Below are 17,003 nucleotides of genomic sequence, written 5' to 3' on the forward strand. Positions count from 1 at the left end.
ATCGTTGATACTCTGACTTGTACATGTCTCGTACCACCAACTTGTCCAAGTTTTGACTTAATCTGTGAAATATCTGAACATCCACATGATAAACGTGACCCTTTCTTACAGAGATTTGTGGTTCCCAGAGGTTGAATCCTGTGGTCACTGCCTCACGTCCCTTCTAGTGCCAACAAGAGGCTGACTTTTGTTGGTAGAATCTGGACAAATACTGAATAGATTATCATGAAATCTGGACATTTATCTCAGATTTTTGAACTTTACAAATACCTATATCTATATACGTATATAATATCTGCAAAACTATTGAACCAACAGCCTCACCTGTACTTTATTTTACTGCTGTGTAAATGTTAGTATGCTAACACAGTAAACTAAGATGGTGAACATGTTAATGTCAACACTGTTAACACTAACATGCTGTGTAGTACACAGTCTCACAGAGCTGTATATATACAAAATGTGCTTTTTAATGTTTAATTTTCTAGTCTAATGCTAACAAAGTAACTATCATATTCAGTGGTTGAATATAGAGCTGTATATTAAATTCTACAACTGTTGAAAATGTGGATTGATTTAGGGCATCACACAGTATACATCAGTAGCTCGTCAACTATCTGTACAAATGTCTGTGGTGTATTTTGAAAGCTATTGTAGAAGCACAACACAACAGTTGAGTCACGAAGCCCACTTTCTTTTCAGCACTAACCTCTGTTGTTGTCAAACTGTCAATCAGTTCATTGTCAAATACTTGTACCATTCACTTCTACCATTTCAGCTTGTGACTGAATATGCAAACTCTGAAACCTACATACAGTGGATGCATGGCTAACAACTGACATCTCTAATTTTGCCCAAGGACAAAGATGAAGGCTGACTCTCAAAGGAAAATCCTTGGTCACTTGTGTGCAGCATGGAAATGCCAGCTGACAATGTGACCCCCTCATCTGCCTCAGATAGCCACCAGAGAATAAACCACTGCATATCAATTCCACACACCACTGTAACACCACAGGAAGGTTAGGCAGGGAAAAGATACACAACTTAAAGAATGACATTCCAGCAAAGTTATTTATGTTATTGTGTAACTGAACTGAACAGCGAGAAAACACTTTGAATCACGACTCTTCTCTCAGGCTTTAACAGCTACTGGGTTTGTCTGGGCTGCTGTGAACACACAGGATCCCACACACAGCAAACTCACTGGTTTGGTCATGTGGGTAGTCTATAAGAGCGAAAGAAGAAGAGCGTAAAAGAGGTCTTTGTCATGACAGAAGCAGCTATTTTAACCACTATACATGCAGTGTCAAGCATTTGGCTCTTTTAATATGTTTTAATTGATTGATTAATTAAATTATTAATTGGTTCCTTCTGTTGTTTATCCATCTATGTTCACCATGCAGAAGTTTAGTTGTGACTTCAGAGGGATATACTACTTAGTACTTTGCCTAACTAGTCCTGTCATCTGCAGGCCATGTGACATTACTGCACACCACTGGGTAACCAAAACTACTTGTGCTTTGGGATAGTGATGAAAAAACTGGAGGTCTGAGGACAACAATTGAGCAAAGAAAGAAAGAAGCCAAGAAAGAAAGTCACTGTTGAATAAATGGGGCCGCTTATATAATGAATTGAATAAATAGATGTGACACTGTCAGGCTTCTTTTTTAATTTCAAATAAGAAATTCTCTCTAGTTTCATCCTCACAGCAGATCAGACGAGACAATTAACTCACGCTGTTTGTCCTTAATGAGCTCCTGTCCACTTTGTCCTTAGCACGGACGGACAGATGTGTGTCAAACCACACGAGTTGTAATTACAGTGCTGTAGTAACACAAACTCATCACTAGATGGTGCTACTCTGTAATTAAACTACCGGAAGTTGCCGCTTCCAGCATGTGGTCTGTATCATAGACATATATACAATATGGCGGCACCGTTTACGTACGATTCAGCGCTCAATGCGGCGTCTATGTATATATGTCTATGGTCTGTATGCTCTGCCGGTGTTTTAATGGAAACTCCGGATATGAATATAAATATAGATAGTTTGGATTTGAGCAACGGTCTCGAGAGCGTCCCTGTTTTAATCAAGAAGAGTTCAGGTGCGCTGACATTTCCCGTGTTTCAGGTAATAATACGCAGTGTGTTTCTGTCCGCAGCTGAACACATTGAGCTGCAGTTAGCCTCAGTAAACGTTGTGTATATGTTTCAGCAACGTTTACAGACTTTAAGACCTCCATATTTATAGCAGCCATTCGGTTGTTTTGTTAGAGGAGTGTCATGAGAGCACAGGTGTTGTTTTAGTGCCATTTATTTTCGTAATAATATAACATTTCTACCTAGGCTAATACTTCGGTTACAAGTATAGAAACACAGGACAGGTTCGCGGGGTCTTTTCTCTTAAAACTAAACACAGGTGTTACTATTGATGGGAAGTTCAGTTCTTTTTAGGGAGTCGGGTCATTTTACTCAGCTCGCCAAGAAGAGCTCTTTCGGCTCTTCATTTGACCACTTATACCTTTTCTAATTCAGCCAAATTTATTTGGCACTATTTTGACTGATTTGTATGTGTATGCATATATCATTTAAATTATTCAATACATCCTTTGTACTGAAGTATTCAAAAGTAAATTACATTTTCAAATATCAATAAATTGCTGTAGCCAGTTGTTTTCATTGCATTTACAGACCCTTGTAACTCTCTGAAACCGCCCAGTGAATGCACTAACTTAATTGTAGAACCGCTCTGCTACACAAAGCAGATAGAAACACTTCAGCATAGAAATTAAAAAAGGACAGCTATTGACTGCATAGAGCACCGGTAGCGCACTGTATTACTTTACTTTACAAAACAAAACAAACATTGTTCACTTAAAAGAGCTGGCTCTTTGAATTGGCTCGTTCGCGACTGACCCATCCCTAGGTGTTACTAATGAAATGAACCATGAATCAGCATGCACCATGTCAGCACCCTGAAAGTACAGCAGCTAAAATATCATTAATTTTTTGGTATTTACACACCATTTTTCTATGAGTTTCTCCTGCTGGGACATTTTAAAATGTCCACCATGAAAAAAATCTTTTGTAATCTATTCTTGGTCACTTGTGGGTTGTGTGCAACCAGCTTGACAGGGCGACCCCACCACATATATATCTGATAAAGGCCACAGCATAAACCTGTAAATCATATCATAATGCATCACAACAACAATCAGACGTGACTAACGATGAAAATAATGTTTGAATCGCGACTCTCTACACACTCCTTGTGTGCTCTGGGAACAGATGGACATACAGTAGATACATCCAAAGATCATTCTGATGATGATGATGATGATGATGATGATGATGATGGATGTCACCACCAGTGTCACTTCCCTTTTAATACCTTTGATTTGACATGTTCATGTACACAGATCCTGTAGCCTGATAGTTACAGATAACTTCAAAATAAAGAAAAAAAATACTATCATGACATTTACAAACAAAGTGTTGTTTTTAAAGAATTGTTACCACAATACACATTATTTACAAAGGTAGAAATTAAATAAAAATCAGTGCTCTCTGACAAACTCCATAAAGAGAGTTTCTGCCTTAAACATTATCTTTGTTATGTATCTGACACTACAGATACCAATATACCTTGATATATTTATCTGTCTGTCTCTAATAATGTAGAATATAATGTAATGTGTAACAAAGAAGAAGAGGAACTGTGGATACTATGACGTTGCTTTCATGTTGAACCCACAGTACACGCTACAACATCAGAAAACACACACGTTTAAGAGTAAATAATAAAGGTCCAGTGTGTAGAATTTAGTTGCATCTAGTAGTCTAATTGCTGCATTGCAATCTCCTCACATCACCCTCACCTTCTTGGTGTAAAGGAGAAACAAACATTTTAAGGGCCCTGTCTAGAGTCACTATTTAGTTTAGTCTATAGAAACATGGCCTGCATGAAAGAGGACCCGCTCCCACTATAGATATGAAAGGATCATTTTTAAGTAAGAAAAATAAAGAATAAAGGTTCTTATTTTCAGGTGATCATACATGCATGAAAACATAGTTATGAATATTATATTCCATGTTCACCTTTTTAAGTATGTGCTTTGTCCAAATTCATTTTACTACACAGCAATACTACCATGCAAAAATACAATATAAGGAATACAATGACAGGACTGAACTGTATTACTGCAATTAAAGACTAAGTTGAGATCTGTTATGAACATGTGAGATAATAGAAGATTTAGCTGATGCTTTTATCTAAAGCAACTTGCAGAAAAATCCAAATTAAAATGCATTTCATTTAGGGTGTTGATACTGGAGGAGTTGTACTAGAGCTTTGTCCAGAAAACCTGCAAGTACTCGTCAAACCTAGTGGTTATCGGCTCTGTCAGACCAAATCTATTATTTTGCCAGCAGATGGCAGCAAATCATTACAGGCTACAGCCTTGTCTTCTGACTGCAGTACAGGGAAGTATAAAATAACTGCCTCTCCAGAATCAGAGGAGTCCTAGATAACACCCACAGAACCTTTCTGACTGCATTACAGTACAAATCTTAAAGATTGTAAATTATATCGTTCAATGAACTCTTCTAGATTAAACGTTCAGTCTATAAGATGCATGCCACATTTTCCTAAAGCTCAAGGTGGTGTCTTCAGATATCATATTTTGCCTTATCAACAGTCCAAAACTGAAGTGTATTCAGTTCACTGTCCAGTAACACAAAGGCATCTAACTTCAACTTTTTCTGCCCTTGTTGTTTTTCAGTATTCTCCAGATAACATTCAGGGACCAGGATGCACTGTTGACCCCAGTGAAGTCACCCTTCCTGGATGCTCCTGCATTTCCCACTTGTGCTTCACTGAGAGCTGCTCCTGCCTGCAGACACATGGCCAGGCATACAACAGCACCGGCACACTGCTGAACCTGAGCAGAACACACTCTGGTTACTGCTCACCTGTGTTTGAGTGTAACGCCCTTTGCCCCTGCAGTGATTTCTGCTCTAACCGGGTGGTGCAGGGAGGACTTAGATTCAGGTTGGAAGTTTTCAGCACCAAGAACAGGGGCTGGGGGGTACGGACACTAGAGGCAATCCCGCACGGGACATTTGTGTGCGAGTATGCAGGGGAGGTGATCAGTTTTGAGGAGGCTAGACGCAGACAGCTTGCCCAGAGATCTGAGGAAAATAACTACATCATTGCCGTCAGGGAGCATGCAGGCGTGGACTCCATCACTGAGACGTTTGTGGACCCTGCCATGGCGGGAAACGTAGGCCGCTTTCTTAACCACTCCTGCCAGCCCAACCTGTTCATGCAGCCAGTCCGTGTGCACTCTGTGGTTCCTCGACTGGCGCTGTTTGCTGGACGGAACATTGATGCACAAGAGGAGCTGACGTTTGACTACTCAGGAGGATACAGCAATCAACCTCCTGTGGAGCTGCTGTCCACTCAAAGTGATGCTGCCATACAGGCCAGTAGGACAGACGGCCTCCAGAGGAAAGAGTGCCGCTGTGGTGGCAACAACTGTGTTCAGTTGCTTCCACTGGATTTATCTATTCTCAACTGAAATAATCTAAATTTAATCATGAAAATGGAGAAAAGATTTTTATATAAAACTATGGCTACATAGTTCTCTCTATTTCCAGTAAAACCTTGGTTAATTCAGCCACTGGTTAGAAAAAGAAACAATCTGTGGCTCCTTCAAGACAATCAGCTGGATGAGTCATGTCTGTGCCCGTCATTGTTTCCTGTTTGGTTCTCCCTAGTGTCTCTTGATCTGGTATTGTCTCCCACTCAAATGTAAGATGATGCAAACTAAAACTCAAGGCAGAAAAAAACAAGACTATTATTTTTCTGAGAGAGAAAACTTGTTGACATTTCTGTCTGTTCTTTCACAATCCATTTCATCTGTCAGGGGAGGGCTTGTCCTGTGTAGGACAAGTGTTTCCCACCAGATTTACTTGCAGCTCTAATCTTGTCCGAGCAGGTATAAACCCCATTTCTTACACGACACAGGAATCTGGAAGGAACTGAAGCATCATTTGCGCTGACAGAAATGAGAGGAATGATGTTTAATAGGTTTCTTTTAATAGCCACATAGGCCACAGAATTGATCTTTACACCCTTGGTTGCCAAAGTTTCATGCAATAAGATGTCATCATGCCAGTAAAAACAAATCATCAAAATTCTCAGTTAAAGTAATAGCTGTCATGTTTCCATCAACTTGACATTTCTTTTCTGTGTTCGTGCGATGCAGCCTCCTGTTGCAGATATTCTCAGCTCCTCATCGCACTCGAACCTCCAGAGAGGTGGGAGCAATTAAAAAGAGCCAGGGGGGATTTTTTTTATATAGAAACGGACTTTATCCCCCCGTCAAAGGAGGGGCGAAGGTGTCCCACTTTAGTGTGACGTTTCTGAATCAGGATCCTCTCTGTTCAATCTGACCCGTTTCTAGTCTAGACCTGCTTTCATTTTATTAATATCCACATCTGGGTTAATTAGGATGGAGACCGTGTTTCATCCAGAATTGGGACCAGTGCTCCAGCTACACTGGGGCTGAGAGAGACTAAATGGTGGGAGGAGATAGAAGCCCTGTGCTGATCGGAGACCACTGTCAAGTTGATTGGTTTCTGTGTCACCCAGTGGACCGGTTAAAGGCGCAGTCGTTGTTGTTTTGACCCATATTTTCTCCTCTGTGAGGGTTACCTGAGATTTCTTTCTGTTTAAAATGAGCTGTTCTTTGCATGGACCAAATATAATATGTAAATTTTAAGCTACAAGAAGCATCTGGTTAGCTTAGCTTAGCACTAGCAGTAACCTTACTGCACCAGAACCATCTGGGAAGTCGTTGGAAAAAGGGGCGAGCACTTTCAAAAAAATACAGGCAAGGTGATTGGATGAATAATGTCTTCAACCAATCAGATAACACAGTCAAACTCTTACCTAAGCCTGAAGTCAGAAAAGGATCACAAACATCTTTCTTCTTTGGATGAATAAATACTCTCCACATTGGAAATAATTGATGCAAGCAGCATCTTTTTACCAGACACCATTGTTGTTTTCTGGCAATTACACACAACCTTGCAATAGACCACACATGTAGCTCATCTTGTAGCTGCCTCTACTTCCCCACAAGCTGCTGACTGGTCTGTAACCACTGTTCAAACACAGGCGCATAGCTTGAAGCCTGGCAAGATGGATTCTTGCTTGAATTTGTCGTCTAGCTGCCTCACAAGGTTCATGGGTCACCTGCCACTGTCCTAAAAAACTAAATCCACCCACAATAGTTTAACATGTTGTATCTCATCCGTTTAATCTGAACTGACTGTAGAGTGTAAAAATGAGACACTGTGACTTGTCTTGCCATAACCAATCTCAGAACCCACAGTGACAGTGATTTAGCCTCTGGGGGCAAAGACCCATGTTTCTAGGCTTCCTGTGTAGTCCATATCCACTGACTACACAGGAAGCCTAGAAACATGGATCTTTGCTTTGGATCCAGATAAGAGATAACCAGGTCAACTTCCTCCATAGTCCAATTGGCAACCTAAGACGAGAAAGACACAATTCCAGTATTCTCTGTAAACTGATATCTGCATGTGAATGGATTTAAGCTAAGTTAATAAAATGCTAAAAAACGAAATGTTTTGCCTCTTTTGTTTTCCATACGCACTGTTGGAACCAAATCCTGCACAAATCAACTGTCAGCATTTGCTACTTTGAAACCGGAGGCACTTGATCACAAAAATACCAATTTCTACATAATGTTGCTTTAAATAGTGAGCTCTTTAGAGCTGCTGGTTGGTGGATTACCTTTGGTTACCTTTAGGCTGACAGTTAAATTGATCTTCTCATCTAACTCTGGGCAATATAGCAAATAAGAATTATAGAAAATTTGACAAAAAGTCAAACTATCCCTTTGAACTCCACAAATACAATGTCTGATTGGACACAAAGTAGTAGTATAATACAACAAGAAATCAACCCAAGTTGATTGACATCTGCAAGGTGCAAGCCAGAACAACAGTACAAAATATCGTTTTTGTGATCAATGCTAATTTACAGTGTATTACCAGAAATACTGTACTGCCATGTGGAGGGCTGGATGTTAGCTGTGGCTGTGACCTTGCAGAAAACTAGGACAGAGAGAATGCAGAGGGGAAAAAAGGAATAGCCAGGCATTTCTCAAACCAAAGGATAGAAATGTATAGAAAGTTCTAGGTCAAGGTTTCTATCTCCGCCATCAACTAAACCATGTGTGCAGTGGTCTAATATTTTATCTCTGTTACCAACAGATTCAACACTTCATTTGACGACAAGAATCAGCTCCTAATGCTTTCAATTTGTGACCCTCTTTATTGTGCCTTTTGTGATAAACCAGATTCCAGCCTCTCTTCAAATACACGACTCATGTCATTTTTGAGTCAGATGTCCCTGAAATCCCTATGGCAACCGACTATGTGTACAGGAGGTGATTTGGCGGCAGCGGCTGGTTCAGAGGTGCACGAAGGCTGTTCTCAAATCCTGACTGTTGAGGAGCCAGGCTGCAAATGAATGGCTCATTTCCAGGATGGTCACCTAGCAACCACCAGTTAATCACATGAGGTGAACTTCCCTGCTGTACCCCCTCCACAAACACACACACACCATATACAAAAACAAATACGTCAATGATGCCTTACGATGCAGCAGCCTGTTACACCATTTTGTAAAGGTATTTTGAGAATGATATCTCTGAAGGAAAATAAATGTTTTTAAAATAACTGCCATCATTGTTTGAATGGTACACTTCATAACTTTGAAATGTCAAAATCTCGAAATTGACCAGTACATGAAAAAAACAATGTTTTTATAGAATCTCTCTTTACAGAACTCAATGAATTTGTATCATTTTAGGAAGAGACCTACCATCAATACTGTTGTGGAGAAATTGCTGAAGTCAAAGGTCAATGGTGAGGTCAGGAAGGAAGAAAGTGTTCAGGAGCCTCTGATGTCTTATGCTGTATTATTTTTTGACGCTTGGCCAAGGAGAATTAGAGACACTCTCAAAGTTCATCAGAAGTGCCTGAGTCGGTCTCACATTCTGGCGAACTCGTGCTGGTGGATCGACTTTAAACCTCAAGATAACACCACAAATACTACACGCCCCAGAACTAGCCAAAGAGAATGCCTTTACGCATGGAGGTGTTATTGTCAGCATATTCTAGTCTGTTTACACAGATTGGAACGTCAGCGACAAGCTATCTATTATGTCTAGTAAGGCAGCAACGGGTCTCTTCGACCCTGGCCACCACAGTGTTGAGATAGACTGGCACCTACTGTTCTCAACCAAAGCCAAACAATTAATACTGCCGAGGACCTCAAGGCCCACACGTGACCTCGTGTAACCTAAGGATAGAAAATTCCATAACACCATCCATTTAAAACTGAAAAACACTCACCAGCTAACAACTAGCAGCTAACAGGGGGATTATGTGGACTATTTCTTGGCCAGTGGCCATTGTCACCAGCAGGGACTATAGAAAGTTACTGCTTCTAGCCAAAACATGAAATAATTGAAATTTGTACAGATTAAACGAATGAAATATATCAGGTTCTTGAGCTTTAGAGATGTCGGTAGGCAGGCAGGCTAGCTGCTTCCTCCTATTTCCAGTCTTTAAGCTCCATACTTACTCCAGCTCTATATTTACTGGTATTGATCTTTGAGTGTATTTCTCAAAATGTCAAACTATTCCTTTAAAGCACATGAGTCAAAAATAATAATAATAAAAGAGTAAAACAGTGTGCTGTGGCTACAGTAAAAGTCGAGTTGTCTCACTCTGAGAAGAGATTTTGATTTTTAGGTGATTAAGGTGTGTTCTGTATATGGGATCACCCTTCATCCTTCATTGCTGCCCCACAGCCCCATTTAAGCTAACAATACTTTAACCTAAATATCTTGCCAAGTGTATCTTGACCGGACAGAAGACACAGATTGTACTTGTGAAAGCCATGCATCACGTTGATAAAGGGGTGAGACACTATTTTAGGATGAGTGACCAGTGGAGAAATTACAACTGGCAGTCCATTTATTCAAAAATGGAGCGCCTCTCATATGAAGGAGCAGATGTCCTTGAATCCTGGAGCCAAAGAAAAAAAAAAAAAAAAAAACAGTTGGACCTGCTGGCAAAGGCATCTCAAAGACCAGTTTAAAACATTTCTTTCAAGTCTTGACTTTGTCTGGATGTTGGCTGATAACATAAAAAATATCAGCAATTTATTTAGACAAATTTCAGTTATTTACAACATCATTTTAAAAAGGAGTTTTCCACAAAAAGAGCCTGATAAAAGTTAGTGTAGCTTGTAGGAGAAACCACAAAAAAATAATTAACGATTATTGTGATCTTCATGTTTAAATATGCTTCAACTCTTAATGTATGAAATCAGTTGTTTGAACCACATGGGTCTGTACATTTGTAATGTTCCTGTGTCTGTTGTATTGAATAGATCAACAGATTAAACAGCATGTATTAAATCAGTCATATAATTTGCCTAGTTACCTGAAAATGCAATGTCATTCAAGTAAAGTCAAGGTACAATTTCAGGATTTTTATAAATATGACTCTTTCTTACTACATTGTGTGTAAAGTAGCAGGTAATGTTGTGGCTTCACTTCAGTGTTGGAGGAAGAAGATGTCAATGGGGTTTTTCAGTTTGACTCCTCCCATCACAGATGTTAAGTTAAATTTGGTCCAGGACACCTGCAGCAGGCTCAGCAGGAAGTTCTAGAGCCCAAGAGGCAAACGCCTCCACAGCTGCTCTCACCACTGATCAGACTGCACATGCATACATATGTTAACTCCACCTACACTATGTTACAGCACACAAGATCTTAATTAAGCGGTTTATGTCTTCAGTTTGCTTAAAGGTGGCTAAGTGGGATTTAGACACAATATTTCTAAGATAAAGGGGAAATGAATATAGGGAATTGATTGGTTTTCATCATAACCTAACATATCCCCACGATTAGCTTTAATCACTGTCATTATGTCACACTGCAATCGCAGTCTTGTGCAATGATCCTCAAATGATCCCACTGAGTCTGCTTGGAGGTTTAGGCACTCGTTGGACAGTGGGGTTGTTATGGAAGATACTTCAGGCTGAGACTAATCATGTGTGAGCCACTTCACTAAAGGAGTTTGAAACCTTGTGCAACAGCTCACCGACAAATAGTCAGTCCCAAATGTTTCAGTGCAAACTAAGCTGTGACAATCCCATTACCAGTCCTGTGTACAGCATGCAGCACGGTCTTTTTCTTCATTCTGAAAACGTGACTATATCATTGTTATAATGTTATTTTGATAAGAAGAAGCTACATCTTATTATAATTATATTATTATATTAGATATGTTAAATAGTTAATGGTGCAAACAAACAATCCAACTTTAATATGATTACAATACTTGTGGATCAAAATCAGAATGATATTCATGTATACATTTTGTATAAGAATATACTAGCATTTAATCTGACATATGTAGACTCATTTAGGTAACCAGGTAGCTTATAAAATGCAGTGAAAGTGAGGCTAGGACTACTCTGACTGATTCTAGTGGATTACCTGCAATTAAAGCAGCTTACAGAACATGTTCTGCAGGTTAAATAGGTGAGTTCAGACCACTGCCTTCTTGTCTATTGTTCTCCTTCAGCAGGATTAGCTCAAACAGCTTTTAAGTATCAACAAAAACTCACTCGTATCTGTCTCCACAGTTAACACCTGGCAGATAATTTCCACTGGCATGAGTGCATGGTCTGGAATATTGATTATACCGTAACCAAGGGGATGTGGTGAAGTGATCCTCCGCTTTGTGCACAGTGTGTATGAAGAAGGGGCTAGTTGAATATAGCTATTTCGTCAGTGATGTTTTCTATGCACCACCTGTTGCACACAAAATGTAATACTTTTATGATTAATACACATTTTCATGCAGTTTGCCACAAAAGATCCAGTCCAGTCCATGATTCAGCACAGAACGTGAAACTTATTTTTCCTACATCGGTAACAAGTTATGGCACAAAAATCACAAGGCCTAATTAGGATATCTCTGCAGCTGGTCTAATCAGATTATTTCCACTGGGAATATGCAGGCCATTATACCAGCATAATTGTCTTTTATTTTTAGTCAGGTGGATCTCTACCTTACACCAGGCTGCTGTACCAATACCTGTTGTTTTGCAGGCAAGGCAGGATCTCATGCCTTGTGGTTCAGCTCACACAGCTCTCACTTCTTGCTCATTGGTCGACTGTGATCAAAAAAGAAAAAGAAGCTTCTTTGAGAACGCATGGTATCATGGGAGGGTCTAATAAGTGTCAATCTACTTGACCGTGTCTGAGTCCTATGTGTGATCTGTGTAAACTGTGGCATGATAAACCTCTTAAGCTTTGACTGTGCAACTGACTCGACTCTACAGGGGAGTGATGTCGTTAACAGATTATTAATGACATCATGTCCCTGTCACAGACTCAGGAAGGCTGGCAGAGGATAATAGATTGTTTGTATGCCCTTTTCTTTACACTACGATGGAAGGTCCTGTGTATTTATGACAGACTTGCTCACATCAAAAAGTTATGCATACTGATCCCGAGGAAGCCTTGACTCATTGCTCCAGTTGCCAGAGCTTTAAAGAGTTTAAATTATCAAATGGAACTAATCTGTACAGAATATACAACTGTGGGTGTGAGCCTCCTGAAGTTAAAAGAAGTTCTATCAGTATTCTACATTTAGCTTGAAATTGCTAATAAGCCATTATCTATGATTCTTGCTCCCAGCGGCATCACGTCTTCAGTGGTTCACTGTCCCAGATCCAGAATTGCAGTTAGAGGCCGCCACATTGTTTATAGAGTTATCAACTTACAGGGCACTCCATATCTCCTTTTAACGTGAGTAAATGTGGACCTACTAGAGCTTTCATCTTACACATGAAATCAAAAAATAATGAGGAATAATGAAAACACAAGAGGCTCTTTGTTTTTCCGAATATATTTAGCTCTACTCTGACATTTCTGATGAATGCAAGGATTGGTTTGCAGGCAATGGCCCACACAGAGGACTATCGGAGCCTCAGACAAGAAAAGTACCAACCATTGTGCCCACACATCGCTGCTTAGGGAAGGCCTGGATCTGCACATGAGAATACTCACTCTAACACATGCACAATGACAAATCTCACAATCTGTGCACCCACACAGATGGTAGCTGCATTTTGTCATCCTCCTGTCTCTGATGGTTTCCAAGCATGCAGCTGCTGTGTTCATTCATTTGTTAGTCATTTGTTAAATCTATCAGGAAAACCGGCCCATGTCACAAATCAGACTACCAATTGGGATGAATCACCTCTCCCTCCCACTGAACTTCTTGTTCATGACCCTCGTTCATGGGAAAACGATCGCTCTCCCCACCCATCGCATCTCCTGTGAATGTATATCAGTAGTTGTTGGGTGTTGCTGTGTGGGGTGGGAAAGCCCTCTGGCAGCAAACAAGCTCTTAAGGTTAAAGCAGGGTGATAAAACACTCACCAAATACCCAGAGAATAGAGACTTCCTTATGTTTACAAAGCTACAAGTCAAATCATGTCTGACATCAGAATCGCTTTGATTCACAAAAACACAACAGCAGTTGTGTCCAGTTTTATATATATACAGTACATTTTTTGCTCTGTGGTAGAATGGTAGCCAGCCGTCTGTACACTGTATCCATGACAACTGAGTAGTCCATGATCTGTATTCAACTTTACTTAATGTCAAATTTAGCCAATGCCTGGAGATACTTTTTTGTAGAACAAAGGCTATTCTCTTAGATGTTGTGAGGTCATAATACAGACACCCATGCTTGTATCAGACAATGATGCCCTGAAACAAAGCACTTGTCCTTCGTCCTTCCTTTCACAACGATTATGATTCAACAAATAGAATAACAGTCTGTTTGTGTACAAGTGGTTTTGGATGTGCTTTTGATATAATTTGTGATATAATTTGATAATAATGACTGATTGCATAACAGTAAGAGGGGGGAGTGGCACCACATGCATAATATGTGTTGTTTTTCAATTGCCCGGAACCTAGTACACTAAAACACAGTGTATCAGTGAATCACAGTGTAGAAGTTTTTTTTGGCCTCGGCACTCTACAGCAATCTGCAGTCATTTACATCTTAAAGACACTGTGCACAGTGAGAAGCAGATGTGGAATGTAGAAAAAGAAAAGAAGCACTTTTATGGTAATGGACACTCGCACTTACTCCACTCTTGTTATCTCTCTAGATTCTGTGGCTCAGAGACCAAATGAACAGCTCATCAATGGGTTTGGTTAATGCCAGCGAGCCCATTTTAGGGATGAAAGTGCTTGTTCTCTTCATGTGCCTCTCTTTCACTCATTCATATTGCAATTAGGAATAATTAGAAATAATGAATCTTTTACATATTTCAAAGTTACCATCTACTGTATGGAGGCTTTTATGGAGAAATTGAAGGTAAGTCTCTTCACTGTTTTGGGATAAATAATAGGATTACTGTGACGAGCCTCTGCCCACACTTATTTATTCACATGGCAAGTTATGTGTGAGTTCAGGACGCACAATGCATGTTCAGTACAAGCGTCTGCTCTAATTCAAATCTATAAAAACGTTACAGTGTGATTTTAATGGGTCAGCTGCAAATAAACCAGATCACTCAAAGTCGTGAGAGTGACATTTCCAAAGGTTATATTACAAACTTGGAAACCTGGTTGTTCCTGATTATGCTAACTGTAAAAGTATGGTGTATATGCATTATTCAACAATAATTTCTATGTAAAAAAAAAAGAAAAAAGAAAAAGAAAAGAAAGAAAGAACAGAAAATTAGAAAAGAAATACAAATCTGGCCTGACCTAAACAGACCCCACAGGAGTGCCCCACCACAAACCTAGGAATGTGCCAGTGGCCGACTCAGTGTTTCTGACAGGAGAGTGCACACACAACCGATGTCTTTATCCCGTGTCCTTTCACACTTCGACATGCACAGCATGGCCTCTTCTTTGTAAGGCAGTATGGGTGCTTCTGTTTTTGACATTACATACATGAAATTATGTAGACATTGACAAAAACCTAAAGTCACATGGATTGGTCTCATTCAGCAACACGTTTGCTCCAGTCCACAACATGTGACACATCTAAAGGAGTTATTTATGCTTAGGAGTAGACAGACATTAAGCACATGATCCCACACAGGCCGGGAATTTCTATTTGATTATCTTCTATTGCAATTGTTTGATGCCTGCAGTGTCAGCTGCTGGGGATTCATACAAGACTAGCCAGTCAGTCAGTCACAGCCATGCCTTGAGCTTAATGCCAATGTAAGCCAGCAACATGATCACAGTGTATATATTGACATACTGACATTTAAGCAGATAATATGTTTACTGTGTTCACCATGTTGCAGTCTTAGGGTTAATATGCACTACACGTTTGATAACTAGCAATAAACACAAAGTAGGTGCAGATGACTCTGATGGGAATGTCATAAATTATGCATGCATTTGGTTTTTCATTGGAAGCTTAGAACTGATAATGGCACTAAAGGAAAAGTTGGGATGACTTCAGTCATAGGCATAGTGCATCCTCTGGGAATCATGAATGTCTGTGCAAAATGACAATCCATCTAATAGTTGTTATGATACAGTATATCAGTCTATATTGATAGTTCAGTATTTGACAGACTGACACTGAGATCCCAAGAGCCCCTGTAGTTAATAGGAACATATACATAAGTATTATTTTATTCAAATAAAATGAAACAAACTGTTACAATAAGCTTTTTTAAGACAACAATGCCTCTTTAAAATCGGAATAGTTACTTTGTTTGTACTGCCAGTGACAGTTTAACTGCCCAAAGAACATCATTACCCAGCGAGCTCCGCTGCAGTATAAATAGTAACGAAATGGGCGTTCCCTCAGTGACATGTGGAGGAGGTAAGAAGCGGATTGTTGCCGAGGACGCATTCAGCTGTCAGAGATAACGCCGCTCAGCCTGCTCTTACCTGGAGTTTCACCACCATGGACTTAACCGAGGATAGCGCTGTGGAAATTATCCTGTGTTGACCCACTTCTTCACACGTTTCTTTCTCTCGCTCCCTCTTTCTCTCTCCATCTTTGACGCAGCCTTTCATTCCTGACAGGTAAAGTCCTTCATGTGTAGTTTTCCAGCGGTGTTCATTTTGTCACTGAGCTATAAGCATCCCTGTCAAGGAAGTAGCCCACGCGCTCATTTGTTGCTGTTATGCTGCGGCTCGTGCGAATAGTACAGAAAGAGGCGCTTTGACGTGTAACGTAGCTAGCATGGATGTTTGAGTCCGAATGAGTAACAATTGTGGAGCAATTATTTACACTGGACACAAATAACCCAGATATAAAGATAATCTCTGGCCTCCTATAAATGTGTCCTGTGAATTTGGTTAATATGGACTTTCTATTTTCAGTTGAAGTGTTAACCAGATACGAATACAGTGAAGGTGAGTTCATTTCTTTTACAGCTCATTCAAGTTGGACACAGAATTATTAGAAAATGAAACAATGAAAAAAATCTTGTCTATATATATATATATATATATATATACATACCATTTTTAGACCCTTTTGTTTGATGGCACGGTGCTGTATACTGTCACTGTATGTGTCAAAGTTCAAATTAAAATGATGTTAAAGTTGAATTTCTGTGGTTGGATGTGAACAGAAAAGCATAGAAAGCATAGGTGCTCTATGCTGTTAAGTTGACCATTTAACCTCTGGAAGACAGTGGTGGGTTCTTACACGCAGGTTTATTACATTCTCTCAAGCTGGGAACACACTAAAGAGTACTGACCTATATTAAAGATGCATTGGTTTCACACAGCTAACAATAGCACAGTGCTCAGAGAGAGACTTTTTTTTTTGGCAGGATTTTTTCATTGTTTCATTTTCTAATAATTATGTGTCCAACT

The 17,003-nt window shown here is 39.8% G+C and overlaps 2 protein-coding genes across 10 annotated transcripts in view; both read left to right on the forward strand.

The window, feature by feature from the left end:
* Window positions 1-1,926: 1,926 nt before the first annotated feature.
* Window positions 1,927-7,655, forward strand: setmar (SET domain and mariner transposase fusion gene). The gene is made up of 2 exons (XM_010734666.3): window positions 1,927-2,131; window positions 4,782-7,655. The coding sequence occupies exons 1-2, from the start codon at window positions 1,928-1,930 to the stop codon at window positions 5,577-5,579; spliced, it is 1,002 nt and encodes a 333-aa protein (XP_010732968.3). The 5' UTR covers window position 1,927; the 3' UTR covers window positions 5,580-7,655.
* An 8,329-nt stretch (window positions 7,656-15,984) lies between these two features.
* Window positions 15,985-17,003, forward strand: part of itpr1b (inositol 1,4,5-trisphosphate receptor, type 1b) — an 82,754-nt gene continuing 81,735 nt past the window's right edge. For all 9 annotated transcript variants that reach the window (XM_019267298.2, XM_019267301.2, XM_019267299.2 and 6 more), the window contains exon 1: window positions 15,985-16,202. The gene's annotated coding sequence lies outside the window, so the exon portion shown is untranslated. The remainder of the gene's footprint in view (window positions 16,203-17,003) is intronic.

The sequence above is a fragment of the Larimichthys crocea genome, chromosome I (assembly GCF_000972845.2).
Source record: "Larimichthys crocea isolate SSNF chromosome I, L_crocea_2.0, whole genome shotgun sequence".
NCBI classification, from domain to species: Eukaryota; Metazoa; Chordata; class Actinopteri; family Sciaenidae; genus Larimichthys; species Larimichthys crocea.